The sequence below is a fragment of the Grammomys surdaster genome, unplaced genomic scaffold (genome assembly GCF_004785775.1).
Source record: "Grammomys surdaster isolate TR1022 unplaced genomic scaffold, NIH_TR_1.0 170, whole genome shotgun sequence".
Classification (NCBI taxonomy): Eukaryota; Metazoa; Chordata; class Mammalia; order Rodentia; family Muridae; genus Grammomys; species Grammomys surdaster.
In genome coordinates this window covers 24,437,400-24,463,511 of record NW_021604618.1, presented here as the reverse complement: position 1 = coordinate 24,463,511, position 26,112 = coordinate 24,437,400, and the positions used below count along the sequence as shown (strand labels likewise).

Here is a 26,112-nt window from a genome sequence, read left to right as displayed (position 1 = left end):
TTAATCTGTGGGAAGGACAGCACCAGTCAGGTGGTGGGTGTCCACAGCAGAGTCTCACTATGCATAGGAAGTGGCTGGTTGTATTCTTGATGCTTAGCCTAATCCCTCACTTTTGTCCTCCTTGGAGCTGAGCTTGTGGGATGAGAGGCACAGGGGTTGTGCAGATCTGAGAGTCCAAATTCTCACTTTTTGGGGTCAATATTCTCTGCCCACTGGGCTGAAAGGAGAACAGGATGTTTTAGGTGCCGTCTCAGCTTTATTGACTGAGAGAGTGTCTCTGTGTCTCTTCTTTGTCCCAGGTTCCCCTTTCCAGAGCCTTCTCTATCTGTGGAGGACACAACTGGCAAGGAAGTCCACAGGCTGCCAAGATGAAATCCCTTGAAGGTATTACCGAGTGGGCTGGGGTCTACAGAAAGTGTCCAGAGGTTCACAGGCAAAGGGGATGCATCAGTGTGATTAAGAAACTGTGCTCACTCACTGTGAAAGCTCTTCCTCTTGCTACTGAGATAGTTTTCTCTGGGCTTTTATTTTCCTTGCCCCCATGGGAAACTATCAGTAATGCTCCTGACTGCTCTGTATGAATCTCCAGCAGAGGAACAATGTGAAGTACCCAGTACGTGGGGTTAAACCACACTGAGCTGGGACAGCTGAGACTAGTTCATTTAAAGAGGCAATGGAAGGGCTTGTGGGATTAGGAGGGGCAGGTGGAGAAAGAAGCCTGTGGTATCCATTCAGACCACTGAAATGCTACGTGCCAAGTGAAGGCGTTCAGTGCCTGCCAGGTGCTGCTGTGGATCATTTGGGAGTGTCGTGGGAGCAGCGGGGCCAAGGCCAGCACAGAGGTAGTATTTAAAAATGGTTCCAGGGATAGCTTCTGAGCAGAGCTTCTGTTGAGTGTCAGCCTGTCTGGATAAGAGTTCGTTCACCAGTGTCTCCATCCTCTTCCCAGGTCTGCACTTACAGCAGAGGCCGAGCAAATTCTCTGCTCCCTTGGCTCCTGGAGAAGGCTTAGTATGTGCCTTCCAACTGGAGGAAGAAGATAAGGAGAATGAAGAGGAATTTGTGTGTTCAGACCAGGCCCCAGAAGTGAAGGAAGAAGGGAATGATCTTGGAGATCCAGCCATAGTGAGCGCCATTCAAAATACCCAAGTACCACAACAGGTAGAGATAGAGAGTGGTCCCGAACTTAGACCTGAACAGACTGCCACTCAATACTCCTCGTTGCCTCTACTTCTTTGTTAAGATCCATTTTGAATTAACATGTTCTATCCCAGGACCCTAGTTAGGGCTGTCTTCTTCCTCTTCCCTCCTGTTTCTCAGGCTAAGTTTCTGCAGTTGTCTTTTACCTAAAATCAGATCCTAAATAGGTATAGTGGTGCAGACCCACAATCCTACTAAGAATCCTGAGGTAGAAACATAAAGATCATGATTGTCAGTCAGTCTGGGTTAGATAAAGAGACCCATTCACAGACAGACAGACGGACAGATAGACAGGACAAAAGAACAGGGCAGACATGGACAACAGACAGGAAGACAGGACCACATTGGACTGGACAGATGTTTGGACAGATTGACAGGACAGACAGAACAGGACACACACACACAACCCCAGAGCAAAATTACACAAGACTGGGGTGATGGCCTGGTTGGTAAAGCCCTTGCCTTGTGAATGTCAGGACCCGAGGTCAGATCCTCAGAACATGTGTGGTACCCTGGATCCAGCAGTGTGTGCCTGTAACTTCAGCCACTGCAAGATGGGAAGTAGAGACAGAATGGCCCTTAAAAACTTAAGGCCAGCTCTCCCAGCCTATGTGCAAAGTTCCAGGCTGATGAGAGAAGGCAAAGGTGGAAAGAGCCCTGTAGACCAACATCAGAGTTTATCCATGTGCATGCCATGGCTATGCATGATGTGTAGCTACATATGAGTGTAGACACACAATGCGAGCAGGACCATAGGGTCCTGTGTCTCTGATAGGCAGGAGCCCTACTATTGGTGAATCACTTTTGTCTCAGCAGCCATTCTTAGGATTCTCCCTTAAACTCACATGACCAGTGAAGACAAGGCCTTCCCAGTATAAGTGAGGTGACTTAACCCTCCTGCGACCTATTCCTAAACTGTTAGTCATCTTCTCAGGAAGGAGCATCCTGGCCAGGCTGTTACTGTCCTGGCCGTTGAAATGATTGGCTTTTGATGCCCCAGCCTTGTTCCTGTAGAAACAAAAGGAGAAGACAGTATGGTGATGGCGGTGGTGGTGGTGGTAGTGGTGGTGGTGGTGTTCACTTGAATCTGGCAGTTCTTCCTTTCTGTTCCAGAGAGGGCTGCACAGTTCCCCCAGAGTCAAGGCCTCTGGTGCCTTGGGGATGTCACCAGCCTCCCTGCATCTTCTATATCAGGTGAGTCTGCTCTAGTCTCCATCTGGTGAGGAGGTAATCGGGTGATGTAGAACATTCCACCTTTTTTTTTTTTTTGGTTTTTGAGACAGGGTTTCTCTGTGTAGCCCTGGCTGTCCTGGAACTCACTCTGTAGACCAGGCTAGCCTCGAACTCTCGAACTCAGAAATCCACTTGCCTCTGCCTCCCAAGTGCTGAGATTAAAGGCGTGCGTCACCACCACCAGGCGAACATTCCACTCCTAAAGTGTTGAGTGTCCCTTGCTTCTGTTGTCTCCCCTTCTTCTTGCCCTGGAGATGAAGAACCCCAAGATTGGTATGGGGTGGGCAGCCACATCATGGAGAAGAGCTTGGTGTGTATCAGGTGGTGCAGGATGGCCTTAATACATGCTACTAGAACTGCTTCTCATACTAGAGAGGACATCCTTGATCCAGCATTATAAAATATCTCAGCAGATGATCAGCATTGACTTAGGGCAGGAAGATACCTGTCATCCATGAATTACTAACAATGTGAAAAATAAAGTGCTGGTCTACAGAGTGAGTTCCAGGTCAGCCAAGGCTACACAGAGAAACCCTGTCTTGAAAAAACAAAACAAAACAAACAAACAAAAAAAGAAAGAAAGAAAAAGAAAAAGAAAGTGAAGAGCAGGCAATCCTGTAGGGAAAGCTATAAAGTAATTAAGCTTTGCTGGGTTTGAGGAGAGAAAAGACGGGAGCCTGCCCTCAGTGGCTGAAATCAGGACACAAAAGCATGTCCTTCCCACCCCCACTGTAGGTCAAACACTGAAAAGGCACCTCCTAAGAGGTAGCAAACAAAAGCAGGAAACAGTCTCTATAGCTGCCTTGACAGTTCCCCAACAAAGTAAAACATTGGCTGAAATTATTGAGGGGAAAGAGGCCTGTGAGAAACCCAGAGACAGGAAATGACCTGAGCCAGGCAGCATTCTCTCCTCTCTGTGGAGTGTCCTCCTTGTCCCCTGGACTATCTATTGCCAATTCCTTTTCAGTCTGTGTTTCCAAGAGCCAGTTCTCCAGCCCATCATTTTGGACCTCAACAGCCTTCGCCAGATCCTTTTCTGTTCTACAGCCCACTGAATTTGTGCCCCCCTAAACTCAGGTACCAATGACAGGCTGCTTTATCAGGGAAAGCTGAGTTCTTCCTATAGGTCATAAGACATAGTAGCCAAGGACCTGCACCTCTTACCAGTTGGCACAATTAAAACACTTACAGAAATTCTCTAACAAAAATCAGAAGCATAGTAGGGTCTCTGCTCCCTCACAGATGAAGAAACAGCCGACTTTGGGAAATTTAAGGAGTGAGGTCAGTTAACCTGACAGAACTGAGAACTGCTAATCAGGCCAAAGGTTGTCTATTGTGTTTAGGTTGTCTGCAGCCAGATTACAGAAAATCGTATCTTGGGGTGGGGAAATGAGGACTGTGGAGTTTTCTGCTCTTTGATTTTGGGAAGGCATAGAGAAGGATAGGGCTGTCTTAGATGACCTCTGGTGCCTACCCGGTCTGAATGGATGGGTTTGGGGTGCAGAGCAGATGGTTTCCACTCTCCTGGCTTCCTTTTAGCCGTCCCAGTCATCTGATCCAGCTCCACCCTCAGCACCAGCAGATCCTACTGCGGCAGCAGTGGACTCAAACGGCAAGGTAAAGCCTAGATGAGAAGCAGGGTTGAGGGGAACCAGGTTGTATGGACACCGGGTATTTCCTTGTGACGAGCCCTCATCTCCTAAACCACTGCATAAGCAGTTCCCATCACTGTTGCCCAACACTGCACCTGTTCCAGTCCTTCTAAGAACATTCCACTGCCTGTTCACCTCTCCTTGGGAAGCCACTATGGCAAGGCTGGCCTAAAAGGATGTTTCTGCTGGCTAGAAGTGTCCCAGCCCAGAAGCCTCGGTCTCGTGAGCAGGACACCTATGCTAACCTCATGACCCGGAAAGAGAAGGACTGGGTGATAAGAGTGCAGATGGTTCAGCTGCAGAGCAAGAACCCTCGTCTAGATGATTACTACTACCAGGTGGGCTCTGGCGCCTCATCCCAGCCTTTGACCTTGGCCTTCTCTGACTCCCTCTTCAACCCACAGAGGCCACATCTGTTTAGGTGCTGGCACAGTTGCTCCAAGACAGAATTCATTTTTCTAAAGCTAGTATCCCAAACTCCTTCCCTTCTAGTCTCCTATACTTTGGTCAAGTGGGGTAATTTACTGTCTTCTAAATACCCAAGATTTGTCTCCATCCTTTGAGGTGTTTCCTTACCCTGGGAATGTAGGCATATCCACTTCTGTATACTTTTTTGAGCCTCAGAAATTCCTTATAAGTCCCCACACACTTTTCCTGTTCCCTGGACCCTCAGAAGTTCTATCAGAAGCTAGAGAAGGGACAGGCAGACAAAGAGCTGCTTGGACAGAAGAACAGGGCTGAGTCTCTCAAGTTGGTCACGCCTCGCACCCAGAAGGCAGAAGTTTATGAGTCAGGTATGGCCAGGCTGATAGCTTGGGCTGGATAATCTGGGTGGGTGGTGCACCTATAGGAAAGCACGTGCCTTCTGGCTCTCTTTATACAGTGGTACGGGTTGAGGGTTCCCTGGGCCAGGTAGCTGTATCAACATGTTTTAGCCCTCGCCGAGCTATTGATGCTGTATCTCATGGAACTCAAGAACAGGTAAGAACATGTGATCATCCCAAAATTTTTTCTGCTCCCCCCCAACTCTGTGTCTCGAACACATTCATGTTTGGGTTTAAATCGTGATATAAGGAAACAATGTGGTCAGATTGTGTCTAGCCTTTTCCAGCTGCATTGATGGAGTGGCTGATGGCCAGGGCCTCTCTGTGCCTAGGATACAGGAGTTTCAAGCAGCCAAAGGCTTCGGGTATTATCCCAGATTGAGAAGGTGAGCTAAGCTCACAGGGAGGTGCTCTTGACCACATTCTCAAGGATAGGATATTGCTCAATTAATTTCACACACACACCCCACTGTCAAATTTCCAGATGTTCCTTCAGTTACTAAAAATAGAGGAGGGCCAGAATGATGGGTTCCTGCCACTCTACCACTCTCGGGAACAGAACAACCAGATTGAGAAGCTCTTTCAGGCCTTAAATACCCAGGAGCAGAACAACCTGGAGTGAGTAAACACAGAGAGAGTCCCACCTCAGCCCAGCAGGTCTTGGCCTTGTTGCTGGCATGAAGCCTTCTTTCCTGGCACAACTCTCAAAAACTGCTCTCCTCTCTCCCTTACAGGGAGGCAGCAGACAACCTTCTGCAAGTGCTGTCTGTGAGGAAAGGGAAATTTTTGGTGGCTCGGCTGCTCCCCTTCTTGCCCCCGGATCAAGCTGTTAGCCTCCTCCTCTATGTCACCTACCATCTGCCCCTCCTGATCCAGAGGGACATGGCTGACCAGGTGCTGTAGCAATGAGGAGCAAAAAGGATGATCCGGATGGGTTTGGGATCTGTCCACCCCTCCGTCCCTTCCCTTCCTAGAGAGGTAACAGAGTGTGGCCCTCCCCTAAATAAGGGAGTTACAGAACAACCATAGGAACAGAGGATCATCTTCAGGTATGATGATGAGCAAAGGAAAACGGTGAATGAATGGCTGTACAGGAATGGTGTGCTCTGAGTCTGAGAGAAGATAAGGGTCCTCTGATGGGAGGGTCTCATATCTACATCCTAGAGAAAGCCATTGTAAAGTAATAGGTCAGCACTTTAGGACTGTTAGGAAGAGAGTTATGAGCAGGGTTAGCCCTGGCAAGGAACCGACCAAGAAGACACCTAAAGCTGGTCAGATAGGACAGGAGTGGAGGCAGAGTATGAGATGGAGGGATAGTAGAGTCAGGAGAGATACTTACTGATCTTCCTGCAGGGTCTACACATGCTATTCAAACCTCTGGGGAAATATATCAGTCATTTGACCTTCCGTCAGCTCCTCCACGCACTGCAAGGTCTAACGTTGCTATCACCTGGCTCCTCAGAGCGGCCAGTCTCTGTGGTACTTCAGAATCAGGTAATATACATGGGACATCTTTGTTTCCACAGATGGCTTTTTGTTTGTTTGATTTTCTTGAGACAGGGTCTCATTTAGTTTAGCCTGGCCTAGAAATCTCCGTGTAACCAAGGACAACTTGAACTGCTAATCTTTAGCATTTAACATGTACATGTTGGCATGTGTCGCCACGACCGGCCTCCCATAGGTGACTTCGGAATGGCACCACTAGAAAGAAATACTCAAGAGAATGGTCTCGTCTCTACACAGCACGACACGTCCTCTGCAGCACTCCGTGTCTGGGAGAACTGGGCATGGTGTAGTCCTAGTACTCAGGAGGCTGAGGCAGAGGGATCATGAGTTAAAAGATCAGCTTAAGTCGCATTGCAAGTGTTAGGCCACTCTAAACCTATCTCAAAAAACGAACACCCACTGTGTGAGCACAGGGTTGTCTGCAGAGAGCTTATAAAATACAAGGTCCTTGCATGGTGCTGTGTGTATGGGGGGAGGTGTCTGCTTTCCCTCATTTCCTCTTTCTTTTCTCTTTCTCCTGTCTCTCTATCCCCTCCCTCTCCCCCTTTGTCCTTCCCTTCCCTCCTTTCACCCCTCCTTTTTTCTTCTTTCTTCTCATACTATCTGGCACTGTTGCTTATGAACATGTGGTGAGGCTTGTGGTGAATGCCATGGAGGGGAATGGCATGCAGTATAGGACTTGGGGGCGGGGTTACCTCAGTTGGCAGAGTGCTTATGAGGCACGCATGAAGTCCTGGGTTTGATCTCCAGCACCGCCCAAATTGAGTGTGGTGGTTCCCACTTGTAAGAGAAAGCAGAAGCAAGGGTATCAGAATTTCAAGATCTTTATGGTGAGTTCAGGGCTAGCCTGGACTACCTGTGAGAAGACACATCTTTTCTGATGGACTCCCTGTGGCTGCAGATGGTGTGAGCTTCCACATTTGGAAGTCTCCAAACTTTTTATTGTGTACCCTTTAGAGGAGGGAGGGAGGCAGATATCCCACATGTCTATATTAGGTTCTTACTAAAGGAAAGACAGTCTTTTTTTTTTCTTCCTTTGTGCTGAGCATTCAAACAAGGTCTGTGTCTACTCAGCACTTTCCGTACCACTGAACTCCACCCTGGTCCACAACAGCAAGTTTTTAAGTATGCCACTCTGGATTTGACAGTCTCTGTCAATCTCTAGGGCATTCTCTTGTGTGCTCCTGTGTGCCTAAAGTGGTACTTCTGAAGGTATGGGCAACAGACCACCTGGCACCAGATTCCAGGCTCCTCATTCACTGACTGATTCCCCCATCCTGTCAGCTCTCAAAGAACTCATGGAAAGTTCAGGGCAGTGGTTCCTTTGGGTGTGTGAGAGTTCTTTGTTTAGCTGTAAAGTCTGGCAGTTCTTGTATATTGTTCTCCATCTGTACGCACGATTCCTGCTGGAGGAAGACAGCAAAGCCAGAGGAGCACAAAATGCCTGTAGAACTCATTTTGTCTTGAACTGTCTTTCACTTGTAGTTTGGGATATCGCTGCTGTATGCCTTGCTGAGTCACGGAGAGCTGCTGGTATCCCTGGATTCTTCCCTCCGATCCAGCAGTGACTGTGCAGCTTGGTAAGATCATAAAGGCCTTGACATTACATTCCAATACACCGGGTGTGTAGGAGCCCTCTGAAAAGAGTTCCTGAAGAACATATTCATGTGCCAGAGAGGAACTTGGGCAGAACTGTATCTTCTCCCACCCTACATGGTGTCCTTTGTTGGAATGTTGGTTTCCCACAGGAGACAGGGTCATAGTAATAAAAGAAAATACATTTAGAGTCAAACAGACTTGTCTATTGCAATGTAACTTTGACACACTTCACTTCTTAGTTTGTTTCGTTATCTGGGAGTAGTACTATTAACTCCTTAGAGTTAAAATCAGACAGGAAGGAGGATGGATAGGCACCAAATGTATAGATGTTACCTCTCAATTGCTGTCTGGGATGGGATCCGACCCTGCAGTGGTGGAAGTACTAACAGACTTTGCCTGGATATCGGTTTCCTGCATAAATATAAAGGCTCTGCTAGGCTTCTCTTTTCTGTCCCTCAGGACAGACTTGGTGATTCTGATTGCCTGGGAGATAGCTCAGTTGCCTGCAGCATCCTTGGCGGAACCCCTAGCCTTCCCCAGGAATCTGCTTCCCCTGTTCTGCCATCACATGGACAGACAATTAGTTCAGCAGCTGGAAGCCAGAATGGAGTAAGTGCTTATAGAAACCAAGTCTCGCCCTCGTCAAGTCCTGTCCAGGCTGTGTATCAAATAAACTGTGATCATGGATAACAATGAGCCTGGCATGGTAAAACATGCTGTAGGTCTTAGTCCTTAGGGTCAAAGGTGAGTTCCAAGCCAGCCTGGTCTACATAGCAAGTTCCAAGCCAGCCAGGACTACATAGTGAGATATGAGACTCTGTCTCAAAAAAACAAACCAAACTAAACCAAACAAACAAAAACAAAGTTATTGGACCAGCGAGATGGCTCAGCAGGTAGACTCATATCATAGAATGAGGCTAGTGACTCTTGAAAGTTCTCCTGTGACCTCCAAAGCTTTACTATGTAGTGTGTGTGTGTGTGTGTGTGTGTGTGTAAATGTAATAAAAAATTTAAAAGTTGCTCTAGATACTAAGGTATTTACTGAGTAACCCAGTCTGGACTCATTAGGGTCCTGTGGTCTGGTCAGCAACAACTTTGTTTTTATTCCCAGAGTTTGGTCATTTGTAGGTGCTATTTCAGAGCTGTAATTTGAAAAGTTGAATAACTAATTCATTCAAACAATGTTTGAGAGACTATTTCAGGCCATAAGAGAAATAAGAGAACATCTCTGTCCTCAGAATTGATCAGCTATTAGAATGAGCCAAGCATGAATTAAACCATAAATATTTGTAAAATGGAATTGTTTCTGCTAACTCTTGTTCTTTGTAGGCTTGCCTGTATCTACTGATGAATTAGTTAACGTGAGAATTTGAAATCAGAAATGAAACTCCATCACCTGTCTTCAGTGATATAGCTGAGGCCATTTCCGATACTTTGTTATGCTGGAGAACCTTGCCACACTGTCATATCCTTTCTTAAAATCTAGGTGATTTGCCTAAAATTAAGGCATGACTACTTTAGATATAATTAAAGGAATATCAAATGATATGTTGAAACTTGTTTGTAAGTTTGGAATTACAATGAAGGCCATTTTGTGAATATGTCAAGAATATCCTTCCTAATAAGGGGAAAGGCCTTGCTGTATTTAATAAAAGTCTAATCTGGGGTGTTGCATCAGTGTTGCCAGACTTCATGTAAACCAAACAACTAAGGCTGAGAGATTTGGATGTAAGCATCTTCTTTGGTATAAGAAAATACAAGGCTACATTTTGTCAAATGAAGTCCTGCATTCATCAAGGAATACTGAAGTACCTTTTATGAGCCAGGCTGGGTTTCAGGCAGGAAGATAACAGTGGTGCACAAGTCTCTGCTGTTTCCAGGCTTACATGGAGTTGGTCAGGAATTGACATAAAATATCAATTAGTCATAAATACTATGGGGAAACATGACATGATTTGAGAGTGACTGGAGTAGAGAGAGGCTTCAGACTTTAGACTGAGCCAGGAAGGCATGTTAACTGGTTGCTAAAAGCCAAAATGTTCAGATTGTAGAAGTGGCTGTGTTACAAAGGCACTGTTAACTAGGCATGGAAGCATAACCCTGTATTTCTAGTACTTGGAAGGCTGGTGAAGGAGGATCAGGAGTCTAAGGCCACTAGGAAGCCTTTATTTATCAAATAAATAGCTTGACTAAATGCTTTTCCAATACCTCTCAGCTCTCCCCCACTTCTCTCCTGTACTGAATTGTACTTCCCTAAGAAAACCAGAAGAAATTGAAAGGTGAACTACTTCACCATCTCCACTCTGTATGCATCTTTCATGAGTTTAAGAAAGAGTCTTGGTGGAGAACCACAAAAAAATAGTTTGACATCAAAAGGAGGTCTATTGGTCTGAGGAGTTGGCACCCCCAAATCCTACGGCTAGGTACCCAAGGGTACAAGAAAACTCACCTCGAAGGGTCTGAAAATCACATTTTTCTAGTCAGGAGGAGGGCTTGGCGAATGCTTTTTTGATAAACTGCCTGATGGAGAAAGACTAGTCTGATTGTCTGTTTTTTCAAACTCTGGGATCCAGGCATCTGATGGAGGTGGCTGCTTTCCAAAACTCCATAGGGGCAGATTTCTCGAAGTCGGTGTGGGATGGGGTCTGCTTTTGAAGCCCAGCTTTTTTTTGGGGGGTGGGGGGTGGGGTAAGAGGGTTCTTTAATAGTTCCAGCTGTTAAAAGAGTACTTGCTACCAAGAAAACCGCACTACTGGATGTCTGTAACCAAGCAGCACAAAAAAATGAAGAGGAGTCAGCAACAAGGTTTCAATGGAGTAAGAGGCACCAGGCAGCTGAAAGGCCTTGGCGTGCATTGAATTGAGCTGAGTAAGGATAGGCGTGGTTTTGTAGGATTCAGTTTAGAGCGGCCCCTACCCCAGGCTAAGAAAATGACCGCCTCTCCGATCATGTGAGAGTCACAAGGTCCAAAGCACTGCGCAGGTCCGTGACGCATTCGAGCGCCTCTACCGGAAGGAACGCCCGGGCCAAGATGGCTGCCAAGCCAGCGCCCGGAAGTGTTGCCTCCCCCGGCTGTGCCGGGGCCATGGAGCAGATCCTACCCATGCTGCTGGTGCGGATCCCTGCCGAGGAGACGGCGCAGCTGGGACCGCGGGCTCAGCTGCACCGAGAGCTAGAGGCCCTGGGGAGCCTGACGGCTGCGGGCAGTCTCCAAGTGCTTTCCTTGGCGCCGGGCAGTAGGGGTGGAAGCAGCTGCTGCCTCCAAGGCCCCTTTAGGCAGTAAGTGCTGCGGGACAGCTGCAGAGTGTGGGAGGAGTCTGAAATTTGAGCTGCTCCGGAGGGGAATCCTGGGCTCTCCTCGTGCTGTGGGTTGGTGGGAGAGGATGAACCACTAGGGTAACTCCTCTGGATCGAGCCCGGTTCCTCTCCGAACCTTTTCCACCCCGAGGTGAAGTGCTCATCTTGTTGCAACTCACTGCCTCACTTCCTGGGTGGACAGAGAAGATGTCTTACTCCTTGATAACCCCTGCAAATCCTGGATGGGTCTCAGCACAGGTCCCGTTTCTTTAATTCAATACAGATTGTCACCGAATGGAGTTCTAAGTCTTTTCTTCCTCTGCCTCCTCCTATTCGTCACTATGTAGCCCTAACTATTCTAGAACTAAAACTATAGCCCATGCTGGCCTGGCACCTACAGAGATCCGCCTGCCTCTGCCTGTGCTACCAGGCAGACTACTTTGTTTTTAAAATGCCAGATAAGGGCTTATTTTTATATCATTACAGATACCCATTTTTTGTCTCTAAAACAATGTTTCTTGCAAAATAGCCACTCCTTCCCCTGCCCCTGCCCCTCTTTAAACTTTTACACACACTTATGCAAATACTCTGAGGTCACTGAACTATATTCCAGCCCTACTTTTTCCATATTTGAATCAGTCTCAAGATATAGCCTGATTGGCTTGCAATTCACAATCCTTCCATCTTACCCCTTCCAAATGCTGAGATTACTGGCATACCACTCCATACCTGGCATGTCTGCTGTTGCTTAGACATGAGGCTCCAATGGATTGAGATGGTAGACAATTAGAATAACATACTGCTTTCCACTTTTCATAAAACAGTTTACATCATAAAGTTTAAAAGTACCCTGAGTATTATGCTGACCTTTTAATAATGGGAAGTATTTTAGGATCAGTCTGTATGAGACTGTATAGTTAACAGGTATCTCACTTTGGAATCTCCAAGTTCTGCAGCAGCTTTATATACACAAGACTAGTTTGCTAAATCAGCAAGTATTTTAACCCATCTTTCTCTCCTTGAGATAAGGTCTCATGGAGCTCAGGCTGGCCTAGAACCAAGGGTGGCTGTGAGCTCTCAACCCCCTTACCTCCACCTCTCCAATGCTGAAATTATAAGCATGTACCCCAATCCCCAGCTTTCTCATGTCTGGTGTGTGTTGGAGTGTCTGTGCATTTTTTTCTGATACATAAAAGGCAGAAATGTGAACTGTCTGTCTTTCTAAGAAGTACCCAATAGCCACCCCATTTAATATAAAACTTACTATTGTAGAAAAGCAAAGTGTTTTTTTGTTTTGTTTTTTTTCGAGACAGGGTTTCTCTGTATAGCCCTGGCTGTCTTGGAACTCACTCTGTAGACCAGGCTGGCCTCGAACTCAGAAATCCACCTGCCTCTGCCTCCTGAGTGCTGGGATTAAAGGCATGCGCCACCACCACCCGGCAAAAAAGCAAAGTTCTTAAAAGAAGTTGAAACTATCAGAATGGTAGCCTCATCTCTTTAAACTGTAGTGTTTTCAGAGTTGGGCCCTATTGACCGATCTTAAGTCTTTCTCTGTAGCCCAGGCTGGCCCCAAATTCAATCTTCCTGTCTAAGCAACTAAAGAAAGTGATTGCTATTGAGTCATCAGATCTGGTTCATGTGTATTAGTGATAGAATCTTGCTACATAGCTTAGACTGTCCAGTTCCTGAGCTCAAGAGATCCTTCCTCATCCTTCTGAGTAGCTAAGACCATGGGTTTGTGTTGCTATGCCTGGCTTGGGCCTTTTTATTTTTACATGTGTGTGAATGTGTGCATGTGTACATGTGGAGGCCTGATGCTGATACTGGGTGTCTTCCTAGATTCCTCTCCACAGTAAATTTAAAATTTTATTTATTATTAATGTCTGGGTGTGTGTACACGTGCTCACAAACATGGCACAACACACACTGTGGAGGTCAGAGGACAACTCTGTGGAGCTGGTTCTCTGCATTCACCTTCGCATGGGCTCCAGAGGTCCAATCAGGTTGCAAGGCACATGCTCCTGCCTTTCCCTGCTGAACCATTGCTGGCCCTCCACTTCATCTGGAGTCAGAGTCTCTGTCTGAAACCAGGAGCTCACAGTCATCGCTGGTCTAGATGGCTAGCTTGTCCCCAGGATCTTTTGTCTCTTCCTCCTGAGTGCTAGTATTACAGGCAGCTGGGCCACCATGCCTGACTGGCTCTTATGTGTGTTCTGAGTATCCAAAGGGTCATCTCAAGCCTGTGGAGCTAGCTCTTTAGCCCCTACGCCACTTCTACAGCTGTTAGGTTTATTCTAAAATGGAATATAGTCCTCGCTAGCCAGCATTACTGACGGTGCTGTCTAGTATGATGGTCATTAGCCACGTGTAGCTAAAATGGACCGTTTTTTACTGCAGCAGTTCTTTGTTGCAGTACCCACAGTGGAAGTGCCTTGTAGCACATCTGCCCACTGGTTGTTGGCTGTCTTGAGCAGCACTGAAATAGAACATTTGTGTCATCACAAAGTTCTCTTAGGCAGGTTGTTCTGTACCATAGCATTCTGAAGTATTCAATGACTGCAGATGTAAATACTTAATTTTTAAGTCTGAAAGAATTCAATTCAGCCAAAGCCCATTTAAAACATTATTTATTCTTTGTATATGAATGTTTGCCTGCATGTATATATGTGTATCACATGCATGGTACCAGACCAGCAGAGGAGGATACCAGAGCAGGAGAGGGTGTCAGATGATCTGGAACTGCAATTACTAATAGTTATAGAGCAAGTGACCTTAACCACTGAGCCATCTCCAGGTTTCTAAACCCATTTCATTGATTATAGTAAGTAAGATATTTAGTTTATAAGGAATAAATATACAATTGGGCATGGTGGCACATGCTTTTAATCCCAGCACTCAGGAGGCCGAGGCAGGTGGATCTCTGTGAGTTTGAGGCCAGCCTGGTTTACATAGCAAGTACCAGGGCAGCCAGGGCTACAAAGAATAAGTAGATTTTAAAAAGACTCTTAAAAAGCTAAAGGAAACAGTTTCTTGCTCTGTGTTCACTTCATACCCCCATTCTCAGTGTAGAGGGGCAGAGTAGGAAGAAGTGGGGAGAAGGGGAGGGAGAGGAAAGGGGAGGGAGAGGAGAGGGAAGAGAGAAGGGAGGGAAGGAAGAGGGGAGGGGAGGGGGAGGGGGGGGGAGGGGAGGGGAGGGAGAAGGGAGGGAGAGGAGAGGGATAGAGGAGGGAAGGGAGTGGGGAGGAGAAGGAAAGGAGAGGGAAGCAAGAAGGGAGGGAAGGAAGAGGGGAGGGAAGAGAGAGGGAGGAGGGAGAGTAAGTTGCTAGATTCCAGCAGAAAAGCACCCTACAACCTATTGAGAAAACCTACTGTAAAGATACGCAAAAAGCAATGCATTCTAACTTCCAGAACATATATCAACTACAATTCACCTGAAAACACTGAATGCAAGTCACATGTGATGTTTCAGTTAGGATGTTTCAGTTAGGGAGAAGGGAGGGGAGGGGAGGGAGAGGGGAGGGGAGGGAGAGGGGAGGAGGCAGAGAGTTGTGACGTGGTTTTCCTTCTCTTAGACTGGATCGTAGAATTGGCACTGGCAGTGAACTAAGCTGTCTTTGTTCTGCCCTTTGGTCCCTGGGATTGTGGTAAGTGGGATTGTGGGTATAGAAACATAATAAATCTAAACTTTTCCTTAGGTTTCTATGGGAGGAGTCTCAGAACAGCACATCAGCAGACAAGCCCAAACTGGTCGTTGCTAGAGAAGATTATGAGCTGCTGGTGTATGAATTTGACCTGAGAGATGGAAGATGCGACTCAGCCTTGTTACACAGCTGCTGTGGGAGGGTGCTGCAGAAGCTCACTGAAGAGCAAGGTGTCAGTAAGTGTCACGCTTCAGTCTGGGGCTCTTCCTTGCTTTCTTGCTTCCTTTCTTGAGACAGTATGGCTGTATAGTGTAGGCCACCCTCAGACATGTGGTCCTCCTCCGTCAGCTTCACAAGGGCTGGGATTTCAGGAGTGTGCCACCACGACCAGCTGTCTTTTATTCCCCCCCACCCCCTACACACACACACACCCTTGTCCCCTCTCCCTTTCACTCTGGCTCCACTCGCTCTGGCCCAAAGGTTTTTACTCATTTATTATATGTAAGTACACTGTTGCTGTCTTCAGACACCCCATAAGAGGGCATCAGATCCCATTACAGATGGTTGTGAGCCACCATGTGGTTGCTGGTATTTGAACTCATGACCTCTGGAAGAGCAATCAGTGCTCTTAACCGCTGAGCCATCTCACCACCCCCTCAATGGTCTTTTATGAGAAGGTCTCATAGAGGTGAAATCTGAGAAGGCAGGCTACACTGCCCAGTACTATAGCTACTAGCCAGGCTGGGTTGTTGAGCACTTGAAATGTAGTTAATATGAATAAAGTTGTACCTTTAATTTTTGCAGGGCTGGGAATCAAATCTAGAGCCTCACAAATGGTAGGCAAACTCTTGGTGCCTGAGCTACGTCCTCAGCTTAAAAATGTGCTTTAAATGTCAGACAAGTGAGGGTACAAGAGACGCTTATAATCCTGGAAGCCAGAGGATCTCAGTTTGCTGCTAACCTAGGATACATAGTAAGACTGCCAAAAAAGGGAAAAGGGCAGGGGCCTTTCTTCTTTAGAGGCATTCTGGGGATGGGATCTGTGGCCTCATACATGCGAGGCTGTCACTCAGTCACTGAGCTACATATCCAGGTCTCCAGGCCTTTCTTGGTCTTATTTGAAGACAGAGTGTCACCAACTTACCTAGTCTGACCCTGGACCTAAAATCCTCCTGCCGCCTGAATAGCTGGAACTATAGGCCTGCACCCCCAGTCTGGTTTTACATACCAGATTTTGAAGTCTTAGTATAAGGAAAGGAAAGTAGCTCAATAATTTTTGTATGAATTCCATATTGGAATGATATTTTGTATGTAATGAATTAAATAATGCATATTAAATTGATTTCATGTTTCTTTGGCTGCTGGTCACATTGAGTCATATCTGTCTAACGGATTGATGAGTCATGTAGTTTAGTTGGACATTGTGGACCTAGGCTGGTTGCAAGGCCAGATACGCTGCAGGAGGGAGCAGAAACCTAAGCTCCTGGGTCTCCAACTTTAATACAGTAACATCCTTTCTACCCTTGACTATAAAGTTCCTTCTTTTTCCGTAAGGAAAAAAAAATCTGATTGTTTTTAGATGAGTCCATGGGTAACTTGGCTTTCTTGAATCTTCCTTCTGGTGTCCTTTGAGACTTGAGCCTTAAATAAAAAGAACCCTGGGACCTTGTCCGCCATCTTTATTCACCTTCACCTACTTCATAATGCCTGATGTCCACACAGATACGAACAGTAACTGCCTTGCGTTCGAATAAGTGCAGTTTCCCTTTTTGTTTTATCTGTTTTTTTTTTTCTGTTTATAAGGTCACGTTTACCAACTGTGAAATTGTGATCAGTGAGTGAGATAATACCCTTTTGCTTCACAGGTATTTCCTTCAAGTCCCTGAGAATTCTGTCATTTCACAACAACACGTGCTTACTGCTCATCAATCGATGCCTCATCCTGCGCATTGTGTTTCCGGGGAGAGACTCTGGGATTCGAGTGCTGGACTGCCTGACACTGCCCTTGCCTGCACAGGCAGCAGACACGGTTACTGATGTGCAGCTCTGCAAGAGATTTCTTTTTGTTCTGAGTACATTAGGCTGGATCTGTATCCTTGACTGTAAACGTTGATCAGTGTGTAGGGGAAAGACTATGTAGAAAGGCAAGCCGTTTGGCTCTCAGTTGGGGGAACTAGAGCAAAGGGAGAGTGGTTAGATTCTAGTAAGAACTTTCAGGGGAGAATAATCTCATAAAGTGCTCACTATATTACTTTATTTTTTCAATGTATAGACATATTCTTATTCTCATAATCTTGCTCATATTTTTATTCTTTGTTTATTCAGACTATACATAAGTGCCTGTTAAACGCATCATTGCTTAAAATGTGACCCATGTCTTTCCCACATGAATATGACTCATTTTGTCCAGCAATGATCCCATCTTTTTTCGCTTTAAGGCCTCAAATACCCAAATACTTGAAGTACCAGTATGCATTACCGACTCATATAATTCCACCATTTTCAGTGAATGTTTTGCATTAACAGTTTTTGAAAATACTATATTTTGTATCTAGCAGTAAAATTATTTTGAAGGTTTGAAAACTGACCTCTTACATGGTTTTGAGACCCTTACTTCAAAGTAAAGGGGTGATCTCTTCTTTCTTTAGGGTTTTGGATGTTGGACCAGAGGCCTTATGTGTGCCATTCAGATGTTCTACCACTGAGCTGCAGTCCCTGGCCATGTATTTGTCTGTCTATCTGTCTATCTATATATCTAATTAACTAAATATCTGTTTTTGAGGCAGGATTTTACTTTGTAGCCCTTGCTAGTCTAGAACTCACTATGTAGACCAAACTGCCTCTTAACTCACAGAGATCCCCTTGCCTCTACCTCTTGAATATTGATATTAAAGGCCTGTGACACCACATCCTTCTGTTTTGAGCTTTTGAAACAGGGTCTCTGTAGCTGAGAACTCAAGTCTGTAGCCTAGACTAGCCTCTGACTCAATCCTTCTGAGTCAGCTTCCATAAAGTAGTGATTTTTCTTTCTTAAATATAGATTTTGGCTGGGCAGTGGTGGCGCATGCCTTTAATCCCAGCACTTGGGAGGCAGAGGCAGGCGGATCTCTGAGTTCGAGGCTAGCCTGGTCTACAGAGTGAGTTCCAGGACAGCCAGGACTATACAGAGAAACCCTGTCTCGAAAAAACCAAAAAAAAAAATAAAAATAAAAAAAATGACATTTTTGTTCAAAAACTATATATATTTTTTTTCGAAAAAACAAAAAAACATTTTTGTTCAAAAACTATACACACACACACACGCACACACACACACACACACACATATATATTTTTTTTTTTTCTTCGAGACAGGGTTTCTCTGTGTAGCCCTGGCTGTCCTGGAACTCACTCTGTAGACCAGGCTGGCCTCAAACTCAGAAATCCGCCTGCCTCTGCCTCCCAAGTGCTGGGATTAAAGGCGTGCGCCACCACCGCCTGGCCAAAAATATTATAAAATACTAAATTGAGTTAATTTTTGTTGCCAAATTATATAGCTTTCCTGTCTACTCCAGTAGATGTCATGCACATGAGGCTGCTGAACATTTGAAATTATCTAGACATATTATACTTAATTTTATTTAATAAAGTTTAAAATCTGATTCTTTGTTCAGTTATTAGAGAGTTTAAATATATGTAGAATAAACTTAACTTTTCAGATTAAAAAAATAAAAAAGCATGTCTCATGTAGCCAAGACTGGACTTGTACTCAGTGTTTAGCCAAGGATGGCCTTGAACACCTGACCTTTCCTTTATCTCCCAAGTCCTGGGATAACAGCCCTGAGCCATTAGGCTCAGATTATATGGTACTGGGGAATTGAACCCAGGGTTTCATTGAGGTAGATAAGCGGTCTACTTAGTTTCATCTCCTGCCCAGTTTCTCCCAGTTTCTCTTAGCATTTCAGCTGTCACTCTGTGGAGTCTAAGTATGGGTCAAATGCTTCTGATGAAAATTTAGTATTCAAGCACAGTGGTGGTGGCACACCTTTAATCCCAGTGCTCAGGAGGCAGAGGCAGGAAGATCCCTGTGGGCTTGAGACCAGCCTGGTCTACAGATGGAGTTCCAGGACAGCTGGGTTATACAGAGAAACTGGAAAGATGTGGGGGAGGGAGGCTGGAGGAAAAATGGTTTACACACACAGCTGAGTTATGCAAAGAAACTGTCAAAAGACGGAGGGAGGGAGAGAAAAAGAAAAGGGAAAAAAAGGAAAGAGAAAGGAAGGGAAGGAAAGAAAGAAAATTTAGTATCTAAATTTAGTTGTATTCTAAGTGTAACTTAGATTTTGGCGGCTTACAAGAAAATGAAATATCTCAGCCTTTAATGTTGGTTGCATGTTCAGACAATATTTGGGTATTGGCTAATGTGTAATGTTAACTTGGGTTTACCCTGGGAAATAGACGTGTCTCGAGATATGGAAGAGCATGGTACACAGCAGATTGGAAGAGCTGTTCATCAGCTAGTTGAGCTGCCAGCTTCTTAATCATCTGGTTACTGCATTGGAGAATGCCTCCATTTCCAGCCCTCCTGCTGTCCAGACGAGGTGCTATCAATCAAGACAACCTTATGATTTAAAGGGTCCTGTATATAAAACTGTCACTTCTTTAACTCTAACTCAGATATTTTTGACACTGTGGGTGGCATGCATGTGGCACTCGTGGACTTGGCTCTTCTCAGAGAAGATTCTGAGCAGCAGGAGCCTGCCAGCATTTCCTCCTTTACGTCACTGAAAGTGTCTCAGGACTTAGATGTTTTGGTGCTTGTCAGCCCATCCAATACTGCAGTTGCTCTTAACCTACATTTGTATTTCAGGTAAGCAGATGACTGAAATTTCTTATTTGAGGTAAATAGACCCATGAAAGGTTTAGAATATACTCATTAGCTTTTTTTTTTAAAAGCCTCTTTTCTATGTAGTTAGACCTCATCATGGCTCCTATAGTAAGACTTACTGTGCAAGATTGTGGCTAAATGGTTGCAGCTGCCTTTGTATTCTGGCTTGTATACCAAAGGTTTGGTCTCGACTTACATGGTATTATGTGGAGGTTATGTCATAAATAATCAGGATTGTACAGTTTTAAAAGCCTCACCTTTTATATATCACCCTTACTTCTTGCCCCATTTAAGAGTAGAAGAGAATGGAATTTACCCACCGTTGGAGTTGCTGGGTTTGTGGCTTGGGAGCCTGGCTGCACTGGGGCTCATGTTCCTCCTGAAGAAGTTGACAAGATATATTCAGCTAGCTTTTCCACCTGGGGATTCCCAGGGGTGTTTCCCTCGGAGGAACTGAACCTGTGGTTGCCTAACCGCTTGCTTGTGTGGCTTTTCCATTAGCTTGCTTGCTGCTCTTGGTTTTATAATCTTCTCGTATAATTCAATGATCTGGAAATAGGCCTTTCAACATTTTTGAGCTGACAATATATACGGTCACTCAAAACCATTTAGTCTTTCAGTTCCACCTCGATATCAATAAGATAAGTCCCTGAGTGGTTGGGAATGCTTTTGATGAGTTTAATTGCTTATTGTTTGGCTCATTAAGAAAGGTAAATTTATTTTTATATACCCACCAGGTGTCTTCACAGCTATAATGTTTTTTTTCTCGGGCTAGAGCCTCAGTCATGATCAGCAAGCCAGGAATCTACCATCAAGAGACTTCAAGCTTCAATCGTTTTAAATGGCTACTTATGTATTTATGTTTTGACTTTGTTCTGAAAACAAGTAGATGTTAATGGAATTTCCCTTGGGGGGAGATAGTGTGATCTCCTTTGTTTGTTTGTTTGTTTGTTTAATACATGCTCTCCCTGTGCCTTCCAGGCTACTCTCAAACTCATCCCAGCCTCCTGAGCTCTAAGAACAGCCACCTGCCTGGCCTTGGTTTTAAGTCTTTGAACAGGGGCCTTAGTCTACTCAGCCCGCTCTTGTCTTATTTCATAACTTTCTTCTCTTCCAACTTTTGTGGCACTTCTGCACCTGAGCCAAAGTTTAGTACTTAACTGTGTACTTTTAAATTATTTCCTACTTCCCTTTTTGTTTCTTTTAAATAAAGTTTGTAAGTGCTCTTTGAGAGCTCACCTGACTGTTTTTTCCCTCTTTTGGGATGGGACCTTGCTGTGTTGTCCAGTCTGGTCCCTGAGCTGGGCTCAAGTGATCTTTCCAGCTCAGCCTCCTGAGTAACTGGGTCTTGTTCTTTGGCTTCATTGTGAGTGACTTTTCCTTCCATTTTTAATCTTAGCTGTCCATTCTCATAGTCACACTCAGGGGTTTGTCAGCATCTGAAATCACTCCTCCAGATCTTTACACCACATGGAGCAACACAACTTCCCAAACTTTTTTTAGCTGGCTTACTTAGTTACCTGCCCCTCTGACCTCACTGGACTTTCCAACTCCGTGACCTTCTCTGCTTCCCTCTCCGCCTTCCGCCACTTCCCACTTCCCAGGTGTGCACTCTGATCCTTTGTCTCAGTTTCTTGCAAGCACTCTAAGGGTATGTCCTTGTTCCATAGTAGCACTTGGCCTGCCAAAATACCAACCCTGAATCAAACGCTGGTTCTGCCTTCTCTGCGTCTACACCCAAGCTTTTCTGCATTGGTGAGAAATCTGCAAAGCACTCCTCGCCAACCCCCTTTCTCTGGTGGTTTTTGAGACAAAGGTTTGCTATGTAGTTCAGACTAGCCTCAAACTCACGGTCTGCCTGCATCTGCCTCCCAGGGCTAAATTGTAAGTGTATACCGCCACACCAAGCCTTACAAAAATGTTACCCTATTTTTCCTCAAACCTGCTTGTCTCTCACTATTCTTCTCTTTTCTTGAATGACCTTCTCTCCTGCATTTTAAGTGAAACAGAGCCATGTAATGTCTAGTGAGACCTTTAGCTTTTTGGTTCCCGTCTTTGATGAGGTTTCATCCCTTCCCTCCTCCCCAGAGACCTTTCCCTCTTTGTCTTCCTGTTCTGATTTACAGCTTCTCTTCTGTATTGGGTCTGAATCCAGCTAATGGACAAGTGGCAGTCATGTACTCTAGTGCTTCCTCTCACTGTGCGCTTTTCTCCACTCTGTCTCTACCTCAAGCCCTGCCTCTTGTCTTCTTACTAACCACCAAACCTGTCTTCTCCAGAGTACTTAACGTGGCACGGTAAACGTGCCTATGGTAGGAGCTCAGATGCTTTCCCCTGACCCCAGCTATAGTCTGCATCTGATCATGTTGTAGCTCTGCTTGAACCCTTCCTTAGCTGTCTATTTCTCCTAGTGATGACAGTTAAACTTCCTTAACAGCCTGCAAGGCTCTGAACCATCTGTCTCCTGCCAGCTTTTCCAGCCTGGTCCCCTGCCTCCGTGCTTCTCACGTGCTGTACTCTGGTACCATAGTCCTCTTCCTTTCTCAAATGTGACGTCCTCTTTCTACACAACCGGCCATCTTCACTCACACACACACTTTGCTTTGCTCATTCACAATACTGGCCTGTCTTAGTTAAGGTTTTACTGCTGTGAACAGACACCATGACCAAGGCAACTCTTATAAGGACAACATTTAATTGGGGCTGGCTTACAGGTTCAGAGGTTCAGTTCATTGTCATCAAGGCAGGAACATGGCAGCATCCAGGCAGGCATGGTACATGCAAAGCTGAAAGTTGAACATCTTCATCTGAAGGCTGCTAACAGAATACTGACTTCAGTGACACACCTACTCCAACAAGGTCACACCTATTCTGACAGGGCCACACCTTCTAATAGTGCACTCCCTGGGCTAAGCATATATAAACCATAACATGGCCTAAATCTTTCTTTGTTGTGGGATAATGAATTAAAACCTTAGCTTTGGGCTGGTGAAACGTGATTCCACATGCCTTCTGTGGAATGCCTGAAGCCTCCCTAACCCCAATAAGTAAATAAGTGTAAAAAGAAAATTTAAACCCCAACCTTTGCAGTTAAATTAAACTGGTTCAGTGTTTCTCTTGAGCTTTACTGTCTGTGTCTGTAAAGTGGGTTATACTCACTTCTGTAAGGTATTGAAAGGCTTAGAGTTTATGTAAATCAGCCTGGCGTCTGCAGCGTGCTAGACAGTGACTACTCCGCTAGACTGCAAAGTGCTTTCACTTCGTGAAACAAACTGTTCTACAGAGGCAGGTTCTTTTTGTTGTTAAAAGGATTTCTTATTTTATTATGTTGTATATAAGGGTGCTTGCCTGCATGTATGCCTGTGCACCATGTGTGTACAGTGCTTGCAGAGACTGGAGTTAGAGACAGTTATAAGCTGCACTGTGGCTGCTGGGAATTGAACTCAGTTCTCTTGGGAACAGTCTGCACTCTTAACCACTGAGCCATTACTCCAGCCCATAGAGTCAAATTCTTGATCTACAAGGGGTGTTAGAGAGACCACAGTCTTGAAAATATAATATTTGTGCCAAACTGTATCCATGTTTTTTTTTGTTTGTTTTTTTTTTTGGTTTTTTGAGACAGGGTTTCTCTGTGTAGCCCTGGCTGTCCTGGAACTCACTCTGTAGACCAGGCTGGCCTCGAACTCAGAGATCCACCTGCCTCTGCCTCCCAAGTGCTGGGATTAAAGGCGTGCGCCACCACTGCCCGGCCTCCATGTTCATTTTTATTAAAAATTTTCATACAATATATTTTAATCACATTCCTCCCCTTCTCAACTCCTGCCAGATCTGCCCCACTTCCCTACCCACCCGCTGCATAGTCTCTCTCTCTCTCTCTCTCTCTCTCTCCCTCTCTCTCTCCCTCTCTCTCTCCCTCTCTCTCTCTCTCAAGAAAAATTTCAAAACAAAATTTTAAAAAAAGGACAAAAAATACTGAAACAAAATAAAAAGCACACATACATACACAAACCCAGAAGTACTTGTGATACAAATGTGGGGCTGTTCATCTTTTTTTTTTTAATATGGCTATTATTATTTTTCAATGTAGGCAATACCCAGGACACCTACTATGTGAAAGAACACTGGAAGACCTTCCTATTGAGGGACCTGCAGGAGTGGATGAAGACGACCTGGCTAACTCTGTCTACAACATGAAGCTGACCAAGGTGTCCTTTCACGTTGATAGGTATAAACACTTACTTTTAGGCTCTCCTTCACTCTTTGTTTGTTTGTTTGTTGACAAGGACTTACTATGTAGTCCTAGGCTGCTTGCAGCTTGCTATGTAGAGCAGGTCGCCTTGAATGCAGAATTACCCTCCCGCCTCTCGTTTCTAGGAGAGTGTCTTACCCCAGCTTGTGTTTGACTTGGCGCCCTTATGGTAGTGGGTGCTAAGGGCTGCCCTGTCTTCCAGGTCCTGGAGAGCCCAGATGTCATCACTGAGTGAATCAGCGAGGAACTCGGAACCAGAGGTTTCCTGCTATGCTCCGTGGTTCCAGGGTGCTTTGCGTTTGGAGTCCCTCGAACCTGTTAACCACACTCCCATTGTGCCAAACCATGTTGTCATTCCAGGGGATGTCCCACGTGGCCAGTGTGCCTTTCCTCAGAAGGAGCACATCAAGACCAGGGATCCAGGAAGGCCATGGATAACAATGCACCTGAGTGAACAAGAGCAGCCCACAGAGCTCAAGTGTCTGTCTGTGACAGGGTTCACGGCACTGTTTACTTGGGCAGTAGGAACAACCAGCTGCACTGTTGTCCTCTGGGACTTGGAAACCCAGAGCATGCAGTGTTTTTCTCTCAGCCAGAAGTATACTCCTGTAGACATCAGTGGAAACCAGCAGCTGTGCCTAGCTTTGACAGGTGAGCATGCTGTATCCGATTGGAATACTCTTCAGAGAGGTGTGACTGCTTTTCAAAATTATACTTACTTGTTTCTCATGCATGCTCTAAGGAGCCAGGTTTGATTCCCAACACCACATGGCAGTTCACAAACTGTCAGTAATTCTAGATCCAGGGATCCGATGCCCTCATTTGGTTTTCTCAAGTGTGTATGTGTGTGTGTGTGTCTGTGTGCGCGCGTGCACGAATGTGTGTGTGTGTGTGCATTCATGCAGAATGTCAAAGCACTCTCGCAGAGATCAAGGACAACTTGTGAGAGTTTGTTCTCTCCTGCCACCATGTGGATCCTAGGGATTGAATTCAGGTTATTTGGCCTTGGAGATCTTTTTCCCCACTGAGCCATCTTGCCAGGCCAAAGTGTGACTTCTTAACATAGTTCACTCTGCTGCCTCGATGCCAGCTTGTGCCCAGTCTTACTGCAAAGTAGTGCTTATTCTGGGAGGAAAGTTGGTGTTATTCTTTGTAACATCGTCTTGTATATCTTAATTTATTTCATGTTTATGGGTGTTTTGTTTGCATGCATGTCTGGGGCCTGCAGAGGCCAGAAAAGGGCATCAGATCCCTGGATCTAGAATTACTGACAGTTTGTGAACTGCCATGTGGTGTTGGGAATCAAACCTGGCTCCTTAGAAAGAGCAGCTAGTGCTCTTAAACACTGAGCCATCTCTCCAGCTCTGTGCTTAATTTAAATAATTTTTATTCAGCTAAATGTTAAGATACCAGATAATACAGTAAGAGTAATGTAGGCTGAATTTTTACTCGGAAAAGCCTCATTTGACTTTAGTCTACACAAGCAGATGTTACAAGCCAGATGATCATGGGCTGTGTATATGCTGCTTATTTATCTTGGTTGGAACTGACTAGGGTTTTGATTTATTTGGTTTTTAAACAAAGGGTCTTACATAGCCCCAGCTGACCTTAAACTTGCTGTGGAACTGTTGCTGGTCTTAACCATCTGTCCCTACTGTCTGGATCTTCCAACTCTTAGAACCACAGGCCTATGTTACCACACACCTAGCTTAGGCTTTTAAAAAGAGAACATCATAAATACAAAATGCAAAAGTGGGAGAGATTTATACAGAATCTGAATTTGTAGCTGTTACTGGTCTGGCACTCTGAACCCACATCTCTGCATAGACACTCAGGTGTCGAAGTGAAATTTGGGTTTCTTTTCAATAGGCTGTCATGTTTCTGGTTTGCATTTCTCATCAGTAGGCTGTTGTGTTTCTGGCTTGTGGTTCTCTAGTAGGCTGCTGTATTTCCATTTTGGGGTTCTCTCTGCTGGGCTGGTATATATCTGGTTTGGAGTTCTCTCTGCTGGGCTGGTGTATATCTGATTTGGGGTTCTCTCTGC

At 45.3% G+C, this 26,112-nt stretch overlaps 2 protein-coding genes across 6 annotated transcripts in view; both read left to right on the top strand.

Moving 5' to 3' along the window:
• Window positions 1-344: 344 nt before the first annotated feature.
• Window positions 345-9,560, top strand: Patl2 (PAT1 homolog 2). Of its 3 annotated transcripts, none has more exons than XM_028767043.1 (15): window positions 345-384; window positions 950-1,125; window positions 2,314-2,394; window positions 3,401-3,510; window positions 3,973-4,050; window positions 4,279-4,423; window positions 4,759-4,879; window positions 4,969-5,066; window positions 5,242-5,295; window positions 5,394-5,527; window positions 5,644-5,803; window positions 6,263-6,403; window positions 7,901-7,995; window positions 8,474-8,623; window positions 9,344-9,560. In XM_028767043.1, exons 1-15 carry the CDS (start codon window positions 369-371, stop codon window positions 9,360-9,362), a joined length of 1,578 nt encoding a protein of 525 aa, XP_028622876.1. In that variant the 5' UTR covers window positions 345-368; the 3' UTR covers window positions 9,363-9,560. The 3 variants fall into 3 exon arrangements, with proteins under 3 accessions (XP_028622876.1, XP_028622875.1, XP_028622877.1); XM_028767042.1 differs by having other exon boundaries at window positions 950-1,161; XM_028767044.1 differs by lacking the exon at window positions 8,474-8,623 and having other exon boundaries at window positions 950-1,161.
• Window positions 9,561-11,033: 1,473 nt separating this feature from the next.
• The window catches only part of Spg11 (SPG11 vesicle trafficking associated, spatacsin), a 68,294-nt gene continuing 53,215 nt past the window's right edge, over window positions 11,034-26,112 (top strand). The window contains exons 1-6 of one of the 3 annotated variants that reach the window (XM_028766860.1): window positions 11,034-11,293; window positions 15,007-15,188; window positions 16,818-17,042; window positions 19,609-19,801; window positions 23,907-24,044; window positions 24,271-24,719. In XM_028766860.1, coding sequence (XP_028622693.1) covers window positions 11,046-11,293; window positions 15,007-15,188; window positions 16,818-17,042; window positions 19,609-19,801; window positions 23,907-24,044; window positions 24,271-24,719 — 1,435 coding nt within the window. In that variant the 5' untranslated portion in view covers window positions 11,034-11,045. Of the gene's footprint in view, window positions 11,294-15,006; window positions 15,189-16,817; window positions 17,043-19,608; window positions 19,802-23,906; window positions 24,045-24,270; window positions 24,720-26,112 lie in introns of those variants that run through there. The other 2 variants (XM_028766861.1, XM_028766862.1) reach the window with 2 other exon arrangements.

Coding starts and splice junctions, on each gene's coding strand:
- Patl2 (XM_028767042.1), top strand. Junction 5,296..5,393: donor TATTATCCCAGATTGAGAAG/GTGAGCTAAGCT, acceptor TCAAATTTCCAG/ATGTTCCTTCAGTTACTAAA. Junction 5,528..5,643: donor CAGGAGCAGAACAACCTGGA/GTGAGTAAACAC, acceptor TCTCCCTTACAG/GGAGGCAGCAGACAACCTTC.